This window comes from Amborella trichopoda, chromosome 11, assembly GCF_054954075.1.
Source record: "Amborella trichopoda isolate Santa Cruz 75 chromosome 11, AtrichopodaSantaCruz75HAP2 v2.0, whole genome shotgun sequence".
Classification (NCBI taxonomy): domain Eukaryota; kingdom Viridiplantae; phylum Streptophyta; class Magnoliopsida; order Amborellales; family Amborellaceae; genus Amborella; species Amborella trichopoda.
In genome coordinates, this window is record NC_142346.1 from 547,410 (window position 1) to 571,203 (window position 23,794).

Sequence of the window (23,794 nt, forward strand, 5' to 3'; positions counted from 1 at the left end):
TAGTGATTTTTTGAATTTTTTTAGGCCAAAACCGACCGATCCAACCATTTCTTCTATCCGGATTGCCGATCCAACCGATTCTCTGATCCGAATCGTTGATCCACCAATCCACAAGATTTTTTGGGTACCCAATCTGGGTCACCAACCCATTTTTTTAAACATTGAGCATGCATATAGAAATTATGAAGGCCCATTATTGTAAATTATTAATTCCATAAGTAATACTGATAATTAAGTACATTACATCACTTAATTATATCATCTGATTAAAATTATGGAAAATTACATAATTCCATAGTACCAAAATGCATGTGTTCTATACGCAAGATATCACGATAAGAAGATATGTTTGATCTGGGATTCCCAAAGCCATCTAATATTTATTATTCAACTACAAGGGATCAATAAAATGAATATTTATTATTCAACTACAAGGGATCAATAAAATGAAGTGATTTGAAGCTCAATAAATGCTTCAAATCAATTCTTCCTCTTAAATTGTATGTGGACATTCTCCAATTGATCTAGCTTTTTAAGAACTCAAAATTATTTTTTTCTTAAATTCGACCTTCAAAATTATTTTTTTCTTAAATTCGACCTTTAGGTAAAATTTTTTCATAAAACATATTATTGTGCTCCTTCTTCCTCTTAAATTGTATGTGGACATTCTCCATTTGAACTAGATTTTTAAGAACTCAAAATTATTTTTTTCTTAAAATCGAGCTTTAGGTCAAAAGATTTAACAGAAACATGGTGTACTCGTGGAGCACAAGTTCTTTTTCATACGGTGGAGTTATGCTAGTTGTGCCCAATATGTTAATTCTATATGGGCAATGTATGCCAGGCAATATTTCAACATTGTTAATCAATCACGAGAGTATTGCATGCTCCCTCAGAAGCATACTGTCCAACAACTCCCTCAGGCAAAAGAGTAAGAGGATATTTACTGATCCAAAATTTTGGAATTCATCTAAGTATTATTTTCAAGAAAGCTTGGACAAGACAGCTCTTGGTCAACCTTACGATGTTAATTTAATTTTTTTGAGGTACAGTGAACGTCTTATTTAAATTTTTTCCTTTAAGGTTGTCATTAGAAAAATAAAGCTTGGACCAGACAACTCTTGGTCAACCTTGCTGATAACGTCTTATTTAAATTTTTTCCTTTAAGGTTGGTCATTAGATTCTAGGGGAGCAAATGCACAGTATGCTCCTATGGAAGCAACATATATTTTCACATCAATCATGGGCTATATAAGAGCGAATCAAATAACTACTGAAGAATCTTGATATCATATGGTGTCAATTAACAACAACGTTTTGGTGGCTTTACAACCAACCATATTATCTGTACTGTGCATAGTGAAGTTGGGTTTATTAAGTTCTCAGGATGTCAATTTGAGTTAAAACCTTGATTGGGGACTCAGTGAAGAAGAAGAATCGTAGGTTGTGTTAATTTGGGAGCACTGCACACATAACATCATCAAGAAAATGCAGCTAAAATGAGTAGTTAGTTTTTTTTTTTTTTTGGGTAAGTGGGAAGAGGCCCTAACCTTTTGTAGGAATTGTCTAGGAGATAGCAATGCAAATCATCAAGTGCTAACCAATTAAGCTCGGCTCTTTTCTAAGCAGTGAAGTTCTTGCAATGGATACTTGTACTTGAAAATTGTCTCATCAATTTAAAGTAGGAAAAGTTCTTGGTAGGTTGGCCGATTCTTGTATTTGCGTGGTTTTTTAAGGCATCTAGGATCTGAACACATCTCAAATCATATCAACATCAACATTTTTGACATGGCACCTCCATGCACCATTTAAAGAAAGGGAGAAGTCGGATTTAAGCAACATTCAATATTTCTATAGTGAGAATTCAAGAAATGTTAAAAAATGTTTTAAGTTTATTAGACATCAAACACAGGAAAATGCATTTTACACCTATGAAAATGGCTGAGCCGATAGTAAGAAGTGCTGGGGATTGACCCAAGGGAGCAAATATATATTTTACTCCAATATGTAGAGGATAAAAACCAAGATTTGGAAAAAAAAATAAAGGAATGAAAAATAGAGCAGAAAGATAAAGAAGAGAGGCACGAAGATTTATATAGTTTGGTATGTTACTTATGTCCACGGAATAGCAACTTCCATAGTTCCACCAATCACAAAAACACCATAAAAACATGGAGAATACAATGGATTAAAAGCACTCACTAAAGCCCTAAAACATGTTCATTGAGGGAGGCCCTAGGTTGCCGAACCAATTGGTGGGTGGGGTACCCACCCAAAACCCTAGCTAACTTGGGGGGAAAAATCAACTTCAGAGATCTCTTTATTTTGGCCAAGAAGTCTTTCGGATCTTTGATAATTTCATGGGTAGCTTTCGGGTGTATTTAAAGAATATAAAAAATTATGTACCTCAGCAATTTTCAAGAATTTTAAAGCTATAAGATTAAATTTTTCTGGTTTTCTGTAAATTGCACCAGTACTTTTCTGAAATTTTGAATAATGCAGAGGGCGTTTCTTTATGAAATTTACAATGACTTGTGGTATTTTTGTGAATTTTAAATATATCAGGAGATTGTTGACATTTCTAATGGTATATTCAAATCAATGGGGATCATTCCCTTCGTGTCAGCTTTGGACCTGAACTGAAGACTCCTGCCGATTCAGCTGGAATGAAGCAAATCTGATAACATCGAATCAGTTCCCATAATCAAATTGATTATTCTGAAAAAATATAAAAATATGATTCCTCTTCTGGGGATCCAGGGTACAGGATTAGCTACCCAAGCAAAGAATGGCCCCCTTTAACTAGATAGACAGATTATGAGCCCACATATAGGTCGAAAGATGAGCACGGGACCATGTCCATGTTAGTTTTACTGTTCTCTATAACAATTTCAAAAAGCCTCTGCCAATTCTACATCAGCCACTTTCAAAAGCTAGCACTACATAATAAACAGCTGATAAATTAAAGCACTATTGGAATCGGACCACCTGGAAGCAGAAAAAAATAACTAGCCAGTGGTCGAAAACCTTTTCTTTACTTTTTGTTTTTTGTTTTGGTTGCATAATTCAGCACAAGAAATCGAACTCGAAATTAGGACAGAGTGTTGCAATCTGCAACAGCTTAGCCAATCAAACCCAAGTCCGACTACTAATTGAAAGCCAAAATTTGAATATACTTGACAGACCAACACCAAGAAAGATGATAAAGGAAATGTAAAAAATTCATGTATATCATTAGATATGCTATCTAATGGTGCAAATGAGCTCAAAGCAAGTATGCAAGTAGCCTAACTGCCACCGTTATTGATATGCAAGAAGCACAAGATGGCTATATGGGCACAGTCGAAGAAATTTGCGCTGAAGGACCTCAAAGCACCTTGCATTTCATAATCACTTTTGTGGGAGAGTAAGCAATTAAAATAACGAAATTCATGCAGCATGAGCATTCTATAGATATCAACAGGTCTGCACCATTAGAAGGTAAGCAAAATGCCAATTGGCTGAACGAAATGGAGCTGTTAAAGGGCCTACATACATTAGTGGTTGAATCCTGTAACTAACAATGGTAACCCATACTATGCTATATAATCTGAACATAAATATATTATAATCTCCATAAATGAATTATTTAACAATTTACCCATTAGCAACTATTCCAACTTTATCATGTGTTCTTTTAGGGGTATTTTGAAATAAAACAAAAAAAATTGTGGGTAAAACGTTAAATTGTTCATCTCTCGTTGATATTTTGATAAATTTCCCCAATCCGTAAACTTTCACATAATATAATGCTTCCCAAACTCCCAACCACCACTGACTTTAGTCACACAAGCAGACAACAGTAGAAGGCTTAAAGCAATGATATTTGTCAAATTTATACCATTGTACTGTAATTTCTATCGCGTAAAATATACAACAAACACAAACCTTCTGTAAGAGCCAAGGTAGTCACAATGGCGAGAAACCCTGGCAAACTTTGCTCATCCAAATACCCCATTATAAAGCGAAAGCAGTTTGTTTTTTCAGGAAATATGCCAAGCGACATGTCCATACCTTGAGTACTACAATGTCATGTGCCTTCAGTGTATCACATCTTGGGATCCACTAGAAGGCCCTTCACTTGGGGTTGGCTCTCAATATCATAAACCTGAGGAAAATACTATCAGATACGAAAACCAGAGAAAGTGAGACCTTTGACCAAGCCTCAGTCTGTCTCGTGTATAGATTGGAGATTGGTTGTTACTTTGCCATCAACAACCATGTGTTGGGATTTGAGAGTTTCCATTTCCAATCGAAGCTTGCAAGAAATCGACGGGTAAAATAGTTCATTCCTTTCACTCAAAACACTCGTTATAACCATTATTGGCCTTTGGGTCCAAGCACTCGTCAAAGCCATTGCTACTCATGCATTCCAACAGGGCCTTTGCATTGAGCTCCCTCTCAAATCTCCACAAGTAGTTGAGACCCACGAGGAGCTCGGTAATTTCTGAATCAGTCTTAGCATGGTTTGCAAAATAAAGAGTTTGTAGCAAAAGAACGTTTGTCTTGGAAACCAAGTGCTGTTGCCCGAAATTCCGCTCTGAATGCCACCTTATCATGTTATGAGCCAATGGTCCCAACAAATCCAATATTTTTGACAAGGCCCCGCTCCACTCTGATGCAAGACCAGGGTCATAAACTGAAGAAGCCAAATTCTTAGCATATGATTTTAACCTGACCCTTAAAGCTGACCTTATACTCGATGGTAACATATTGTAGAGATCATCTCTTGCATCGGGGCCAATCAAATGGGGAGAGGAGACCAATTTCTCGATCACAATTATGACATTTGCATAGTGAAGAGACAGAGCGGCTGCTCCAAGTGTTGAAGGAGGTGGATTCAAAAGCTTTGATTTTGAGCTCAAAAGACCAGGCTTGCTAAACCATCCACAATTTGAGACAAAACCCAAGTTGGGTTCTTTCTTTATATCTCCGTTAGGCATTTCGCTCACACTGTTGAGGTTTGGAGAGCTTTCCAACATTGGAGAACTGTTCCCCATATTAACCCACCCTTTAAAAGGCTTCATTGGTCCAGAGAACTTGCGGGGTAAATGCTTCCCACCGTTCATGAACTGTGCATGAATCTCCCTGCCTACATTAACTGGACCCGATCTCATTATCGACTTACCAAGAGGACCTGAAGAAAACCTAGGCAAGTGGGGATCAGATTGATAAGGCGGGGTTGCGAAATAAGCAGAAACAGACATGCTTCGAGGCAAAGAATCACGAATACTCGACTCATTGATTCTTCCTGCAAACCCTAGCTGAGGTGCCCAGAGTCCAAAAACTCTCTTGATTCTTCCGAATATGGTGAATACTGATCTCACAAGAAGTCGGGTCGTGGACTCATACCCCCGATTCCAAAGTGAAACATCTCGGAGATGCTTAATCTCCTGCCTTTGCCAAACCACTTTTTGTTGAAACTCATAGACATTGCCCTTGTTCGGATCATTGCTGGATTGCATTCTTCGCAGAGTCTGTTCGAGCTCCGAAAGCACTTCAAGCTCTTGATAGAGATTGGAGGTGAGAGAAATTAGCCTCTCCATTTTCTTGATCTTCCTCTCTATCTTCTTGAGATTGAATTCCCAGTTGCAAGAATCAGTCCCATTCTTAACAAATTCCTCAAATAAGTGTTCAAACCCTTGTAAAGCCGAATCCGAGCACTTCTTTCCGAGCCTAACAACCGATCTTGCAATGAAAGCCAAATTATCGAGAATTTCAGCACAAGCCAACCCTAAAAGGAAATCCTCGTCATCTGAGACCAGTTTCCTGACACCATCGAGGTTTATGACCTCATTCCGAAGCCTGATAACCTGTTTATCGCTGAGCGACTGCCATAGATGAACCACTTTCGACATCAAGCTCGCGATCTCGAAACCTAAAACCCCAATAACCACTCTTTCATGACTTGATTTCTTCTTCCATTGAGTTCTAAAAGCATTGGTTACATGGTTCCCAACCCTATTCAGCCATGATTCCATCACCATCTTGCCGTGCAAATTCCTAGAACCCGAAGCCCTAAACCCCAAAACCCTAATCAAGCAAGTCGATTCTGGGGATTCTAGAGGGAGAAAACCCCATCAAGCCTCTGAACAATTCGGAAGCAGAGAGAGAACACAAGATCAACGGAGAAGGATAATCTTGAGCTATCAGTGAAAACACTCCCCACCCCGTAAACCAATGTCTCCATAGCAATTTCACCTCATAAATCACTACAAAAACCAAAATCCCCAACCCCAGCTCTAATATTACAGAGCAGGGGGCAACCCACTGCTTCAAGAGAGAGAGAAAGAATGAGTAAAAGAATATTGAAGTTAGAGAGAGAATGAAAGAAGAACTTACCGGTACTGTAAGAAGAGAGAGATATGAATCCGTATCAGCAAGCAATCGTACTTTGATGCTCAGAAATCGGAATGTTAATAAGAGACAGATAGAGAGAGAGAGAGAGGGGATTGTTAGAGAGAGAAAGAGGGAATCGAAAGGTTTGTTTCAGAAAACAACAGCAAGCAGTTATTCGGAGAGGAAAAGGGCCAATTTTAGAGAGAGATAACGAAGCAAAGCAAAATTTGGAGAAAGCTAAAATTCGGATTGATAAATATAAGGGAGTGGCAGAAAAAAATTTAGAGAGAGAAGTAAAAGCAAGTGCCAAAAAATTTAGAGAGAGAAAGAAAAGCAACCGCCAAAAAATTTAGAGAGAGTAGAGGAAAGGTGCAAGAAGCTGCAGTGAGCGAGCGTGCGTGCGAGCGTGCGGGCATGAACCAGCAGAGAGTGGTGGGGCCCACCACCCCTCAAACCGTGTGCGTCGCAGCAAAGAAAGGATTTGACCAAGATGAACGGCAAACGAGAAGTTGGACCCGCAACGCCTTTTTCACACCTATATTTCGGATATCTTCCCGTTTCGCCGAAACTATCGGAGCCGCGTTGCAATTTTGAGTGGAAGATCATCATGACTACGAAATACTTTTTCGCAGTCGGCCGCATTTATTGTGGTCTGCCATTCTCCTCTAATCAAGTATCATATTTTTAGTGAGGCGATAAATACCCATGTTTTTTCATACTACAAATAAAATTTAAGTGTTACTTGGATAAGTTACATAATTAATAAAAAAATTTGTTCTTCAAAATAAGTCACATTATCAATAAAAAATGATTAGGCTGATTTTAATGAATATAATAAATAAATAATAAAATTAAATAAGTAATGATCATATGAAACGTTCCCGCATCATATGCGTAAGATCTCAAATGATCACCATTAAATTTGACACATATCTCTAAAAAAGTTATCACATAATAGTGGGAATTGATTTTTTAAAAAAAAATCTGTGTCAAATTTAATGATGATCGTTTGAGGTCCTACACACATGGGTGTGGGAAGGTCTCATATGATCATTACTCAAATTAAATATATTAAGAAGTTGTTCAACTATATTTAGCAGATCGTAACAGTTACAATCAGCTCGTTATGATAGTCAAATATTAGATTTGATAGATTTTAAACTAAATCTAATTTCTTACTTTAGACTAGACCGACTATATATTGGTGTTGCTCTGGTGATAACCGTGTGATATCTATGGTTAGATGTGATTTTAAGATGAGATCCAAAGTTTAAGTTCAATTTTCGGTGGTAAAAATTGCTAGAGCAACTAGAGTTGATGAAAACTTTAACCTGTGCGAGTCTTATTCGATAAACAAGGTGAGTACTTCAATGCAGTTCACTCCGCTGCTCTTTTAGATATCTTGTTAAATAAATGCTTAAAAATAGGCAAAGGGTTGGGGCATGGTGGTAGCACTCTCATACCAACTTACCACATTGCACACACCACCTACTGACACTTTCAGAAAAGCAAACTCTCTAATTTCAAACCTACGGACACCATCCATTAACACCTTAAAAAAAAGCGAACTATCTAATTTCAATCCCGCTGATACCACCCACTAACACCTTCAAGGTAACTAACTCTCTAATCTATATAAAAAAACAGGTACTGCCCTATCTTCCCTAAAAAATGAATAAAATGTACTAGACAGGTGTGAAATACTAAAAACAATGATAATGTTTTGCTAATTTAACCCAACACAATCTGCATCAATTATCAAGATGTCCTTGCTTGTTCAGGACTCCAACCTTAAAACAATATATTTAAATTAAAAAGTACATGCTTCGAGTTTAGAAACAAGAGTAAGTGATGCTAGTTTCCAAATTTCGCTCAAAATATATGATATATCCATAAATGGAAGAAAAAAAAAACTATACATGTTTTAGGTTTGGAAGATGAAACAAACACGAGTATTCGAGTTATTTCAAACACGAAATTTACTAAAACAAGCCTAACAACTAGAACCGGGGAATCTAAGTATTCTTATCAAAATAGTCAATGAGGTACTCGAGTGAAAATAAATTCTATGAGTTAGGACTTTGGTGTTAGTTGAAGTGATTTGACCACCTGATTTAACTTTTAATATGCCTTGATTTTAGAGTCATTATGATGATTTTCATTGCCAAAAATTCCTCTTGTCGAGAATTTAAGGTGAGGCTTTATTTTGTTTTCATGATGCATAAGCTTTGAAAAATTTCCCTTATTTTCTAATTGAAATCTATGTTGTTTATGGCAAATGATGAGAACCCATAGGCCTAGCTTTTTAGGCATCTTATTATCGAATACTTCTTAAAATACATCGCTAACCTCAATATATTTTTTTACATCAACCCCCAAGTAAAAAGTAACTATTTTGATAAAAATACCCTTATCCAAATGCACGTTTCACTTTGTTTTTTTGTTCTTATTAAAGCCAATACGACATTTGCTCATTTTTTATTAAAACTAGTTTGACACAATATGTACTGGGCCAATTTCAACAGGGACAAGTTAGATTAGCTTTGAAAGAGACAAGCCAGTTAAAAAAAAAAAAAAAAAAGTTGGACTAGCTTTGAAAGAGACGAGCCGATAAAAAAACGAAGAAAAGATAAACATGCACTTATAAAATGGGTATTTTCATTAAAATTTTACTTTTATACGTAGGTGTTGTAATGAAAAAATTAGTTTGTGGGATAACGACGTGGCTTAAAAAATATTGGGGGGTGGCATGCATAAAACTTTGAGTAAGGGGTATGTGTAATTTTCTCTTCATTGTGAGAGTTAAATGATATTATCGTGATAACAAAGTATGAAAATTTAAATAATAGCCATTTTGAAAAAAAATACATATTTAAATAATAGCCAAATTGAAAAAAATAGAAATCAAAATTTAATAATGGACAAATTTTATATAGAGCCGAGGCTCTAAACAATTAAATTAGAGCCCACCACAAAATTTTCATTAGAAAATATTATTTTGATGCTCATATATCCTCAAATTTATCATTTCGACAGCAAGATGCATGGACATAAAAAAAAAAATAGATTTCAAAATTTGAAAACAGTGCATCTTGTAACTCATTTTTTGGTCGTCAATTTCAATATTTAAAGTTTTCATAGATATGCTCAAAATAAACCATTTTGAAGTTTTAAATTTTATAATTAAATATAAAAATATATTTTAAGACCATTACAAAGATTCTCAATATTAAAACCACATTTATCGATACTATTTAAAAGTGCGTTCTATTTTTTTTATTGTTAGAGCATCGGCTCTATACAAACCGCACCTTTTAATAATTGAATTTTGGAGAAATAATAAACTACACATGCATGCTCTTTGGAGAACATTACAGAGATACACTAAACGGTAAAACGCCGCGTCGATGACCGATTCAATGGATGCCACCGCCCCTCCCCCTGATCAACGGTCATAGTAGCTCCACGCCCAATATGTTTTTAATATGAATCAGAGACGTGTAGCCAAGTACTTCCGTGAAAGTGCAAGTGCGGAAAAGTTTACGTCATCCACGTCACAGTACGGATTTGCCTAGGGAATAAAAATGGAAGAGGGGCATAATACTTTACTGAATATCCGTTATGCCCTTCTTAATATAAATAATTTCCATATACCTGTTCTTGCCATTTTCTTGGATGCCCATTGTCCTATGCCACTAAATGTTTAAGTACCGTTTTAATTCCTTTATTTTGGGCCAGCAATGGGCCCGGAGGCCGTGTTGAAAAATTAGGGTTTTATAAAATGTTACTCAAGAGCCAAACTAGGGTCACCAAATGTGTATAGAATTAATGTTGGGTGGACTAAGTACAAATATGCTTTCGGAGCCTTATGTGATCGTTGCATATTATTGAAAGGGAAGTTTTATATGGCAGCGGTAAGACCAATAGTGATTTTATAGGACATAATGTTGAGCAATTAATAAACAACAATATACATAAAATAAATGTAGTTAAGACGATGATGTTGAAATAGACGAATGACAAGCTAAGGAAATGATATAATTCAACTTGAATGCATCTAATAGAACTTAAGGGGGCTCTAATAGGCGATAGGACTAGAAAAGTAGACATAGTGTTTTGGCTATGTGCAGTGTCAACCTAGAACATTAAAGGTTTAAAAGGGCCGACTTGGTTCAAATTGAATGTTGTAGAGGGCTGTAATGGAGCAAGGGGACCGTCCAAACGGATATAAATAGAAGTAATGAAAGTAGATATGCTCACTTGTGATATGGCTAGGGCTAACTGACTCCAAATAGATGAGATAAAATTGTGATGAAGATAGAAATGCACAATTCAATGATGAGAATTGCACTCGAGATGTAACACTACTAATTATTTAGTAGAGGTGGCAACAAGTCGGATCTGGACCCATACCTAGCCCCAAGCCCGACGTGACTCAAAGGTATCAGACTTAGACCCAAACTTGACCCATTAGATTCAATTTTTTAACCTACACTCGAACCGGGTCAGGTCTGAATGTCGGGACCCCGGTCCATTGCCACCCATGCTACTGATATTGAAGCCCAAACCCAGTCCCTTGGCATTTGGATTGGATCGAGAGTACGTGTCTCTCAACCATAGGTTCTACAAATTCCAAAGTAAAAACAAGTGGGAAAAGATAATATTTGAGGTGCAAGAATATGGAGTGCAATCATTTAGTGCCCCGTTCAGTGGCGAGGACAAGTGATTGACCATTGACAATCGAACCATCCAACCGACTCGGTCGGCCACAACCATCCCTTTCTTGCCACTTAATGGACCTCACTCCACGGTATTAGCAAAATGTCAATGTTATGGATGGGTTTTTGGTATGGTTGCGGGTTTGCCAAATTGGAAGGGATGGCATAAAAAATTGGTGTTTATGATGGCCTTCAAATCCCAGGTGAATAGTTAAAATAGATTATTTTTAAAAGAGAAAAGTTTATATAGAGCTGAGTCTCTAAACAATCAAATTTGAGCTTACCTCAAAATTTTCATTAAAAGATGTTGTTTTGATGCCCAAATATCTTCAAATTGATCATCTCGATATCAAGATGCATGGACATGAGGAAAAATTGGATTTCAAGTTTTGAAAATAGTGTATTTTGTTACGCATTTTTTTACCGTCAATTTTCAAGATTTTCAAGTTTTCATAGATCGGTCGATCTGCACTATTTTTTAAGCTTTAAACTTTATAAATAAATATAAAAACATATTTTAAGGCTATCACAAAGATTTTCAGTTGTGAAACCACATCTCTCGATACTATTTGAAGGTAGGCTCTAATTTGATTGTTTGGAGCCTAGGCTCTACACAAACCTCACCCTTTTGAAAAAGTGTTACGACATTTTCAAGCTTAAAATCATCGTTATCAAGATCAACGTCATCAGTGTACTAGTGAGAGGTCTAATATAGTCAAAACCGGTCTCACTATAATTAGATATAAAAAATATATAATTCTTTTTTATATATAAAATTGAGGCCCTAAACAATCAAATCAAGGTGCACCTTGAAAATTAACTAGAAGATGTTTTGATGCCCAAGAAAACTCCAAATTGATCATCTCATCCTCAAGATGTATGGACATAAATTTTGGACATCAGGTCTTGAAAATAATGCATTTTTTGGACCGTCAATTTTTTAGATTATTGAGCATTTATAAAACTGCTTGATACTACTTTTTAAGCTCTAAATTTTATAATTGGAGATGGAAATAATTTGTTACAGTTGCGGAGCCCCACCAAGTTGTTCATCCAGCTGTTATATACTATATTATATCGTATCATAGTTTTAACAGCTTTGAGCGACTTCCAGCAGCTCAGTAGTCGTATGCGTGTTTCCTATCCCTACTGCCAAGACCAGCGTATCGAATGCTCTAATATGGTCCACTTGGTGTTTCCGAGATGAGAGGGTCAGGACACGCAAGAGCCCGGGAGGAATGAATGGTTCCCTGGCGCTGAATGGGACGGATGTTCGCAGTCCCCCTCCCTCGCCGCCCTACCTCGCTCGCCCAGGCCTGACACACCCTAACGAATGAACGAAAGCACAGCCGGCTAAACGATGTACGCGCGTATTCACTTCAATCACAAAGATTTCCATAACTTAAATAACATTTGTCAACACTATTTCAAGGTGTTACTTACTTTGATTGTTTAGGGCCTCATCCTTGTACAAACAACACCCTCGGAAAAATTATGAATAATCCAAAACATATAATATATTAGAAATAAATTGTTTTGTTTGGCCAGTTAAACTGGTCAAAATTGACTGGTCGAGCTAGCCAGACACTAGTTTTGTCCAATTTTTTACTAAATTCAATTTCGATTATTTTTTATCAGATCGACAAGGCAGCAGTCAACAGCTTGACTAATCAGACCATTGGTTTGGTCCGGCCTTGATGACCATGCTTGAGACATTATCACTATTGATTATTTTTCTTTAATTTCTACATTTAGATTAAGGGTGCAGTTTGTATAAGCCCGATGCTCTGAACAATCAAAATTAAATAGTGTCAAGAAATGTAGTTCCAATACTGGAAAATTTTGTGATAACCTTCAAATATATTTTCATCTCTAATTATAAAATATAAAGCTTAAAATAGTGTAGATCAATAATATCTATGGAAATCTTGAAAATTGCCCGTAAAAAAATACATTACAAGATACACTACTTCCAAAACTTGAAATCCTTTTTTTTTTTCATGTCCATGCAACTTGAGGGCGATATGATCAATTTGAAGATATTTGGGCACCAAAACAACCTTTTTCAGTTAAAATTTTGAGGTGCACCCTAATTTAATTATTTAGAGCCTTACACTTGTATAAGCTTTTTCCTCTTATTAATAATCGTCAAGGTGACAATGACGAATTTGTAAGTTTTAGGGCATTGGTATTCCGTGTGTCGTGCGGCTTCACAAATACTCGTGCCAAAAAAGAAAATCCAAATTATGAATTTCCTTGTTCAGTAACTTTTTTATTTTTATTGGCTTAAGAAGTTCGTCCCTTATGGTCACTCTTTACAACATTAGATAATGGAAAAAGTTTATATGAGGTTTCAACCTTAAAATGTAGAATCATAGGTGCATCTAAAAAATCCATCATAAAAGGTTGTTTGGATGTTGGAAAACCTTCTAATTGATCATCTTGACATTGAGATATATAAATATAAAAAGACAAAAATATTTCCAGTTCGCAAAATAATGTATACTACAACACATTATTTGGACCGTCAATTTTCAATATTTTTCACATGTTTATAGATCTACTTGATTTGAACAATTTTTAGAAATTATAATTATATAATTATATATGAAAATAGATTCTCAAGCTATCCTAGTAAAATTTTATATCAAAATTACATTGGTGATGAAATTTGGAGGTGCACCTTAATTGAAATGTTTAAGATTGCAACCTTATGCGAACCACCCCCTTAGAAAATTGCTAATTGGATTCCAGTACTATCTGTGGACATTGAAAATCTATGATGAATCCCCTCAAATTTACAAAAAAGATACAGATAAATAACGATGTGGTTTTTATAAAGTTGCAACGTTAAAAAATCTAGTTAAGGCGCACCACCAAAAAATTTCATAACATGTAATTTTAGTGCAAAAAATTATTAGAATTATCTAAATACCTATTGTTATATCTAATTATAAAATTTTAGACTCCAAAAATGATTAAAATCAACCATCTCGATATTGAGATAATAAATTAGAGGTTTTTTCGACATTAAAACAACTATTTTTCAATGGAATTTCTAGGTGCATCTTTAATTCTGCTTTGTAAAGTTGCAAACCTATATAAACTTTTTTCAAACTTAAATGCTGAGTCTAGTTCAACTATATTTTTAAAAGAAAAGGATGGGGTATCCATGAGTAAGGCGACTCATACTGTGCACATGCCGGCATTCACTTAAACCTATCTTAAAAATAGTTTTTTAATCTAAAATTTCAAGGATTCGTGCTCTAGAGTAAGATGATCATGAATATGAAAAGTAAAATAAAATTTGCAATATTTAAAATGCGATTTTTTTACATCAAATTTCTACATCGTCTGAATTCATTTAGCCCTGTGAGTTTTTAGACGTTAGTGAGTCAGCCGGCTCTTGCCTCCACTGACTTATGAATGACTTTTACGAAAGGGCATAGGATAAAAAAATAAACTTTATCAAATTTGTTGAGGAGAGATTATGACAAATAGATATATAAATGGATACAAAATGTTAAAGCATAGGTTTCTCATTATAAACAACAATTTAGTCGAGAGAAAGGGCATGCCATTTCAAAAGCTGACTAGATATATAGCTATGTGCCTCAAAAATCCATTATGAAAATGTTGTTTTGGTTTTGAAAACCCTATAATTGATCATCTTGATATCGAGATGTGCGGAGTGAAAAAAAAAAGATTAAAAGTTCTAAAAATAATGCATATTGCAAGGCATTGTTTAGACATTTGATTTCCAAATTTTTAGTGATTATAGACAATGCTTGATTTACAACATTTATTGAGCTTCAAAGTTCAAAGTGAGGGGTTGAAAATAGATTTTCAAGCCAATATAAGAGTCTCCATCACCATAATTGTATCCTTTAACAAGATTCAGAGGTGTACCCGACCTTGATTTTTAAGGTTGGAAACCCTATACAAACCCCACCAATACACACTCGCTAATATTTTAAATTGAGTTTCCTGTGGGGGTGAGCTTAATATGTTACAGTATAATGCATATGGTATATTTCTTATAATGCATATATTTCAAAGGATTGTATGTTACGAGGCAATTTATTTTTGGTACAAGAGGTTCACAATTTTATTTAGTCATTGGATGTGAAATTTAACATATTCAAATGTGTCGTTATTTTCGATAAATTTTATTTCAGATTTTGTGCTCAATTAGTGATCATCACGACCCATCCGATTTCACATCCAACGGTTGACAATGATTATGACCTTCTTATATCAAAAATAAATTGTCATATTATTCACCCCCCAAAAAAAAATATTGGTGAGTGACCTCATCATATACATTTTCATAATTTAAACAGGCTCCAGTCAAACTTACTGCGGCTTGAGCTTGGAGCTTATGTCCAAACTTTAAAATTGTTAATTGCAATGGCACTTATAATGGCCGTCCATTGAATTGACCTATTGCAATCACTAACTTCAAAAACAAATCATCAAATATTTATATTATATTTTTTTAATGAACAACAAATCCAATATGGAGGGTGGTTCGCCCTATTAGGCCCCAAACTAGGGGATGACTTACCACTACATCCGTCCACCATTAGGTGGACACTTTTCGAGCGTTAAGTTATCACCAATATATGTGCTTCTTAGTGATCGCCAATATATTTGCTTCTTAGTGGTTGTCCATGGTTTATCGCTTTATGCAAAATCAAAATAGATTTGAAAAAATAGTAAATACAATGTTTTTTTAAAGAGACACATGCACTTCACCTCCTTATAGAGATGGAGGCGGAGGGTCAAAACTTGTATTCAGCAAACCAACACAGACGCGAGAGTTTGTATCGCCAAATATTTAGTAGTGCTAATGTACTTGGATCCGACTCGACCCGGGACTCGAGAGGTAGACACGATCCGGGTCTCCGTATGGGTTCAAAAATTGGACCTGACGGTTTGGGTCTAAGTCCAAATATCGGACCTGACCAGACACACTGCCACTCCTACCAATATTGAAAAAGCACAATTGATTTAGAGGGGCTTAAACTGCAACATTGGGTTAAGTGCATGGTTAATATTGTAAATAAACAGAAGATTAACATTAAAATTGTGAGAAGAGATGTAATGACATATAGTCTGATTAAGAGTATGACCATTGGGAGCGGAATGACATAACAAGATTCATATAGTTTACCTCAAATAGTTGGAATGATGCTCGAGTGATGGTCATCATCGTCAAAATATTTTCCCGACTAATTAGGGTTAGCTAATCGAATATTGATCCGCCATTCTGCTTTATTAAGAGTCATAACCTCGGTGAGGCCATAAGTTCCTATATCTTTTATCACTACTTTCAACCATGTCCTTTTGGACATTCCCCTTGCTATTTTATAGCTTTCCACTTGAATTAACTCGTACCTCGAATCAAATGTTGTATTGCATATGTGCCACATATAGCCAGCCCACCTAAGTCGCCTATCTCTCAGCTTATTATATATTGGAGCTACACTTAAATTTTTTCGAATATATTCATTTCGAATTCTATCCCTTATTGTCTTACCACTCATCAATCTCAACATCTTCATCTCTGCTACGCTCGAGTGATGATGATGTCAATAAAAGATCACATAAGCCCTAAATCACCTCTTTCTCTCTATAGGTTTTATACATTTTCAAATCTGAACATTGCTTTCCTTCAAGAAACCAAACAAACCAACTTACCACTGTCTAGTTTTCTGTATGGGAACTGACAATTTTTTGGGAACCCCAAATCTAGATTTATCACAGGAAATCAAACAAATTGACTAATCATTTTTTAGTTTGGCATGTACAAGATAGGGATAGGAAAGAAACAACGGAAAAGTTGTGGTTATTCATATTTCAAAACATAAATAAAAGAGTTTTGATCTGGTTGTATTGTACAACCATCTTGAATGAAATAATGTTAAACCTATAGGTCACAGAGGTCATCTTCAACCACATTAACAGGGAGAAGTATGGAGAAATGGCTACACTTTAGTCTCTGTTGCCACACCTTTTCACCTCTTTTTCTTCTCCTATGTGCCATTCTTGTTCTTCTTCCTTCCCTCTTCTTATTCTTTTATTGTCTATCTTCTCTTTCTCCCTATTTATTTCTTCTATGTTTCTCTCTTGTTGTGTAATCTTTCATTTACTCAATGAAGTCACCGTTAGCATTAAAAATGAAGAAGATAGCGAGTAGACGTTTAAATAATATTTAATAACAGTAAACATACCCTATTTTATTTCAAGAAAGTTGTAAACATCCAGTGTTGTGTGATGTAAAGTTGAATGGCTAGGAATATGTTATTTCTCCTCACAAGTTTACATAAATATTTTATAAAATTTTAAATGAGATCAATGACACACCCCATGCCACCCAACTTTATATCTAATAGATAAAGTGATTGTGATATTCTTGTATCGCTTATGAAAGATTTTACTATTCGAAGACAAATCGCTCACGTGCTAATTTTTACAAATAACGGTAGTTGTGCAACTTATCTACCTTTACAATGCCATTTTATTTTTATGTATAGCACCAAAGTCCATGGTTTCAAATTAAGAAAAGTGTTTTGTGAGTAGGCCAACTCACAATATTCTTATGCTGCAAAATATATCTCAAAGATGTCATTTTGATCCAAAATTTGTAGATTTGATAATCTCGATCACGACAACAATCTAAATTTGGAAATTTTATTTAAAAACAATAAATGTTATTTTGTGAATTACTCTCTTCACCGTCTATTTTAACTTTTAGTGGATGCAATATTTTTTGACGCCCATCTTAGAGATGAACGTTAGATAGACAAGGGAAGACAGTAAAATTAGTAATATACAGATTGCTTATCTTGCGTACCCGAAGGCAATTATTATTCTTGGCCGTCGGATGCAAAACGGGGTGTCCCCGGGTCCATGAAAAGTCCGAAGCACGTTTTTAACTTTCAGGGTACTCATAATGCAAGCATTTAGCCGTAAGATTATACATCTAACGGCTTACAGAGTTTTTTACCTTATCGTGTCAAGAATAAACACTCATTCGTTAAAACATGAGGTTTGTATAGAGCCGGGGCTCTAAACAATCAAAGTAAAGTGTATCTTTAAATAGTGTCGAGAAATATGGTTTTAATATTGAAAATATTTGTGATATCTTTAAAATGTATTTTAATATTTAATTATAAAATTTTAATTTTTAAAAATAACTTTAAAATCTTAAAAGTTAACGGTTCAAAACTTGAAATTAATTTTTTTCTCCGATGATAAATTTGAGGATATTTGAACACCAAAACAACCTCAAAGGTGGGTTCTAATACTATTATTTAGAGCCTCGGCTCTACATAAACTTTTTTCTCGTTAAATCATCAAAAAGTCGGGCCGCTCTTCTTCCCGCCCTTCTCTCCCTCCCGCCACCAATCTCTCTCTAGAATTTGAGGAAGCCTCCCGCCACCTCTCTCTCTCTCCTCCGCCACTCTCTCTGGAACTTGAGGAAGCCAGGGTTTGCGAAACAATCTACGTGCTTCTCTCTCCTCTGAGTACTAGCTTCCCATCTCATCAATGGATGGTGGGATTTAGGGTTTATTTGGCTCATCTGCACGCCTGATGAATTCTAGGGCATGCATTTCTCTCTCATCGTGTTGATTTATTTGGGTTGCATTTCTCTTTCCTCTCGTTTGGACGGGACTGTTGTTTACGAAGGCTTCAATCTGTATTAGGGTTTGCATCTCTCTCGCATATTTTTACAGGGTTTCAATTTTGTATCCAGTCCCTATTAGGATTGGTCGGAGAATTCTGTAACTGGTTAGTTATAGGGTTTTCATTTATCTCTCTCTGCACTCTTTATTTTAGCTGGTATATTCTAGAGTTACTGTTACTGTTTCTGTTTCGTCTGATTTATTGGTTGGTTTCAGCTCTTCATGATGGGGAAAGAGGAGCTTACAGAAGCTGTGCGCTCAGTACTTGGCCATGGATTCTCAGACATGGATATAATTCGAGCTCTTCATATGGCGAACAATGACGTAACTGGAGCCATTAACATAATCCTCGACACCCCAAAGTTCAGCTCCGGAGAAAAGACTTCTTCTCAAAAAGTTAGGGAGCAGCCCAAAAGTGAAGTTTATGGGGCGTCATCAATGGTAGAGAGCTCAAATTTGTCCCGTGAGACCTCTGATGATATGCAGTTAGATAGGAGAAATGACACATTCCAAGCTTGTTCAATAAAGAACGATGAAACAAAAGAACTGGATGATAGATCTATCAAGAATGAATCTGTATCCAGATTTACTGGTGAAAGTCTGGGCTCGATCAATAGCAATTGGTGGTTTGTTGGGAGCTCTGATATTACTGCATTATCTACGTGCAAAGGAAGGAAGCTTAAGGTTGGGGAAATTGTTTCATTCTCGTTCCCTTTTAAGAACAGCCCACCTTCACACAAAACTAGTGGTAAACTATTTGGAAGAGGGCGGCCAAACACTGCTTGTTCAGAAATTGTGCGATTCTCCACAAAATATTCTGGAGAGGTAGTTCAAACAGTGTTTTTTTTTTGGCTTCAATGCATTGATTGGTGTAGTTCTATATGTGAAGTAACCATGAATATGCAATTTTATTTTTTTGAGGGAATGGCTAACTCTGTAGTAATAGTATAGTGTGTTTGTATTAAATTCACAAGTGGTTTTTTCTTTTTGGCCTCTTAATCCGCGGGTTGGTACAGTTCTATTGTGATAATAACCATGGTTTTGTAAAATGTTTTTGGGATAAGTAGCCATGGTTTTGCAATTTAATGTGGTTAAATTAAAATTGTTTCAGATTGGGCGTATTCCAACTGAATGGGCTCGTAGTTTATTGCCATTGGTGAAGGCTGGGAAGGTTCAGATTGAGGGCTCTTGCAAAAGTGCTCCTGATACTCTCAGTATAATGGATACTATAACTCTATCAGTCAGGTGTGGTTGGGGTAAATATCTTTTTCATTTTTGTTGGTAAAAGAGTGTGATTGTATAATTACATATTATCCTGATCATTATGTTTAATTTGACAAATGCCCAACTTTTGCTACTGTCAAATCTCAATTCAAATGTTTTGGTCTTTTCGCTTTATTTGCTTTATAGAATCAATCCCCACCATTTTTTGCTGTGCAGTGTTTATATAAATAGTTCCATGTTTCGCAAGCGGCACCAAGCTTCTCCTAAGTCTTTCCGCAGTTTACCCGAGGACTCAACTGTTCACCCTCTTCCAGTTTTGTTCAGATTATTGGGGTTAACCCCTTTTAAGAAAGTAAGAAATTTTGCTTATAATTGAAAACTCTTTCGTCTTACATATGGCCTTAGCTTTTAAATATTTTATTTCTATTGTTTTGGATCAAAGGAAGGATGCATGCCATTGAGCGGCACTCTTGATACGATGCTATTCCATGGTTGGAACAATATTCCATGTCAATCGTCACCCATAATTACCTACCTGTTTGTTTTGCTCTGACTTGCCTTAGTTTTCTGGGGAAGCAAGAGCAAGCCAGTGTATGCCAGTTCTGCTTCTTCCTCTAACAAGTGAACATTACTTTAAATTCAGAGAGATTTTTTTCTTTTTTACTGATTTCTCATTTACATTATAGTTTTTGGTGTTCGCTGACTACCATAAAGATGTCATTTGCCAATGTTTGTACTGGAAATATTTTCTGATGCTACATTTCATAAATTTGCTTCTTGTAATGATTTAGACATGGTTGTTTTTTTCTTCTCATTTTCTATCTATGATTGCTTTCTACCCCTTCTGAGGACAGTCTCTGATTATTTACTCAGGCAGAATTTATGCCAGAAGACTTTTATAGCAGGAAGAGGTCCCTAGATTTGAAGGTATAGCTTGTGAACTTATTTGTCTATATTCCATTGAAGTTGTTTTACTCTCTATAACTACTAGCCAATGGCAATTAAACAGGACAGTTCAGGAGTTTGTGTACCATTGTTGCCTCCAGAGAAGATTAGGAAGTTGTCTTCAGATTCCAATAGAGTAGAAAATGAACAGGAGGAAAACATTTCCGATTCTGATGTTGATAAGCTCGTGGGTACCTCTGATAGCTCTGAACTAGAGGTATTTCAATCCCATATTGTCTCTTTCCTTTTCTTTTTCCATCTCTTTTTAATTTTCTTTCATTGTTTATGGCATCTATGGATGCTTATTGCATGGATGTTGGACCACTTTATTGCAGGAAATGGATCCCCCTCATACCTTGCAATGTGAATTGAGGCCCTATCAAAAGCAGGCTCTTCATTGGATGGTCCAGCTTGAGAAGGGTAGATGTCTGGATGAGGCAGGAACTGCGCTCCATCCATGCTGGGATGCCTATCACCTAGCTGACCCGTAAGAAGAGATGGTTTTCCAACTTTCATTTGCTAAGTCATTTGAGAGTGGAAATTTGTTGTCGTCTGAATATGATATTGTGTCTTGCACTTGCTACTGTACATTGGCCCCAATTATTGTGCTTTTGTATTTTTTCAGGAGGGACCTTGTCGTATATATTAATGCGTTTTCAGGAGATGCTACCACAGAATTTCCCAGTGCTCTGCAAATGTCAAGAGGGGGAGTATGTTATGGACTTTAATCTTGAATCAAATCTCTGTTTCATTAATATTTCTTCATTCTCTTTTTGACTTGGGTCTTTTATCTTAAAGATTTTAGCAGATGCAATGGGTCTTGGGAAAACTATAATGACTATAGCCCTTCTGCTTTCACATTCTGATAAGGGTGGATCGGGTTCTGGCCCTGTCAGTCAGCATAGTAGTTATACAGGTGAAGTTAGCAGCATCATTGACCACTCTCCTGATATGTCTGAGGATCCCATAATTAGTTCAGGCTTTAGCAAGTTGGTGAAGTTGGGCAAAATATCACATGTTAGTGGTGGCAATCTCATTGTTTGCCCCATGACACTGCTGGGGCAGTGGAAGGTATTTTTTCCTGACTTCTATTCTAGATTCATCTTACTTGGTTAACACATCATTGCACAGGTTGCTTTCTTGTAGCTGATGACACTGAATTCGAATGTTTCAATTGCATAAGAATTATTTTAGCAACTTCCTATTTCTTGTTCAAGTATGAATGTCGCTGATCCTTGGCGAAAATAATTTGGTATTGGTTTTGTGACAGGCGGAGATTGAAGCTCATGTTGAACCTGGTTCTCTTTCTCTTTATGTTCACTATGGCCAAAGTAGACCAAAGGATGCAAAAGTTCTGACACAATATGATGTTGTTTTAACAACATATGGCGTTTTAGCATCAGAATTCCAGGCCGAGGTATAAGTGGAAAATTGCGAATTACTGAAGATATCTATAGACTTGTTTCCAAGATATCTATAGACTTGTTTCCAATATTGGATAAGAAAAAGTAAAAGTGGGAAACTGCCTCTTTTTTCACTTTTTTACAGAATGCTGAAGATAATGGGGGACTTTATTCTGTCCGATGGTTTAGGGTTGTACTTGATGAGGCACATACAATAAAATCTACGAAGAGCCAAACTTCGATGGCTGCAGCTGCACTCACTGCTGATCGGAGGTGGTGCTTGACTGGTACACCTATTCAGGTGAGACTTTGTTAGTTAGTTCGGATTTCCATTGTTTGGCATAATTGAGTAGAACTCCTTTGATTGTTCTCCGTGGGAGTTCCAATCTTTTGGGAGCCGAGGTGCTTTTTCAGTTGGTACAAACAAATCCTGCTCATGCGTCTCTTGAAATGTTGTATATGAGGTGCATACTTCATTTCCCAAGGATTGCACCTTTTTGGAGAGACCTACCTCTGACTTTCTGATGGTCTCATTTATTTATTTTGGTTTTCGCTAACAAATTGAAAGGGCAGGGTGTTTTGTATAGCAATTGCTGTGGTGTCTGTCATGGAAACATTCCAGATGTGTGGACGTACATGTGCAGGTGGTCTGTGGGCATTCGTGCATATGCGCACATAGTTATGTGCGAGTGTATATGTATGAGTTTGTAATGTTAAGTACCACTGTACCACATTACATTATCCCATAAGCTCCTGTTTAGTCTAGGATCTCATGGTATTATGTTTTTACTTTGTCTGTGGCCTGCTTTAAGTCGTTTCTGATTAGAATGCCGTGCGAGTAATTTGTCGTGACCAACTTGATCTTCCAAAGATGATTGACATTTGCCGTCATGTTTTCCTTTTCTTTTTTTGCGGCTCTAGCACTATCAAGCAATTGACATATAGGTCTTTTGCGTGGTATTCTACTGACGCCCCACATCTTTGTTGCCAGTCCCACTTATATTTAGCTATCGTTGATTGTCTCATGCAATTCTACATTACTAGTTTTATCCTCCCATAATTTCTGAAATCAAGAGAATATAACAGATGCCTACTGAAAGTAACAATTCAGTGACTAGAACTTGAGTCAATTACATTGACATGGCATATTTTTTCCAGTCTTCATACATGGTTTCCAGAATTTTGTTGTTGACTTCTTTTCATATATATGTTTTATTATCATTCTAATAACATCTAAGTAAGGGATATTCCTATTGGATTTCAAACCTTCAGTGTTCCATACTTCTCTTTGATATGGGGCGGCAGAATAATTCTCATATATTGGTAATTTGGCTGGCTAGAAGGTACAATTAAAGAGGTTGATGTTAATTGGAAAGGAGACTGTCATCACCTCGCTCTCAGCAGTATATAGAACCATGATTCACAAGCATGGTTT

The 23,794-nt window shown here is 36.2% G+C and overlaps 2 protein-coding genes across 24 annotated transcripts in view; one reads left to right on the forward strand and one right to left on the reverse strand.

Moving 5' to 3' along the window:
* Nucleotides 1–3,864: 3,864 nt before the first annotated feature.
* On the reverse strand, nucleotides 3,865–7,030 carry LOC18441466 (type-1 restriction enzyme mjaxp r protein (DUF668)). The gene has a single exon (XM_006851696.4). The coding sequence runs from the start codon at nucleotides 6,024–6,026 to the stop codon at nucleotides 4,335–4,337; it is 1,692 nt and encodes a 563-aa protein (XP_006851758.1). The 5' UTR covers nucleotides 6,027–7,030; the 3' UTR covers nucleotides 3,865–4,334.
* An 11,355-nt stretch (nucleotides 7,031–18,385) lies between these two features.
* Nucleotides 18,386–23,794, forward strand: part of RAD5 (DNA/RNA helicase protein) — a 29,455-nt gene continuing 24,046 nt past the window's right edge. For 11 of the 23 annotated variants that reach the window (XR_016044373.1, XR_016044376.1, XR_016044377.1 and 8 more), the window contains exons 1-11: nucleotides 18,505–18,893; nucleotides 19,004–19,612; nucleotides 19,899–20,032; nucleotides 20,228–20,363; nucleotides 20,885–20,938; nucleotides 21,003–21,173; nucleotides 21,292–21,443; nucleotides 21,582–21,666; nucleotides 21,755–22,027; nucleotides 22,227–22,373; nucleotides 22,505–22,660. Coding sequence is in view for 5 of the 23 variants with exons in the window: in XM_088851885.1 (XP_088708011.1) it covers nucleotides 19,010–19,612; nucleotides 19,899–20,032; nucleotides 20,228–20,363; nucleotides 20,885–20,938; nucleotides 21,003–21,173; nucleotides 21,292–21,443; nucleotides 21,582–21,666; nucleotides 21,755–22,027; nucleotides 22,227–22,373; nucleotides 22,505–22,660 (1,911 nt within the window). In the remaining 18 variants the exon portion in view is untranslated. Of the gene's footprint in view, nucleotides 18,894–19,003; nucleotides 19,613–19,898; nucleotides 20,044–20,227; nucleotides 20,364–20,884; nucleotides 20,939–21,002; nucleotides 21,174–21,291; nucleotides 21,444–21,581; nucleotides 21,667–21,754; nucleotides 22,028–22,226; nucleotides 22,374–22,504; nucleotides 22,661–23,794 lie in introns of those variants that run through there. The other 12 variants (XR_016044382.1, XR_016044383.1, XR_016044379.1 and 9 more) reach the window with 5 other exon arrangements.

Excerpts from the sequence above, each read along its gene's own strand:
- LOC18441466 (XM_006851696.4), bottom strand. The coding sequence starts at position 6,026 with ATGGTGATGGAATCATGGCTGAATAGGGTTGGGAACCATGTAACCAAT.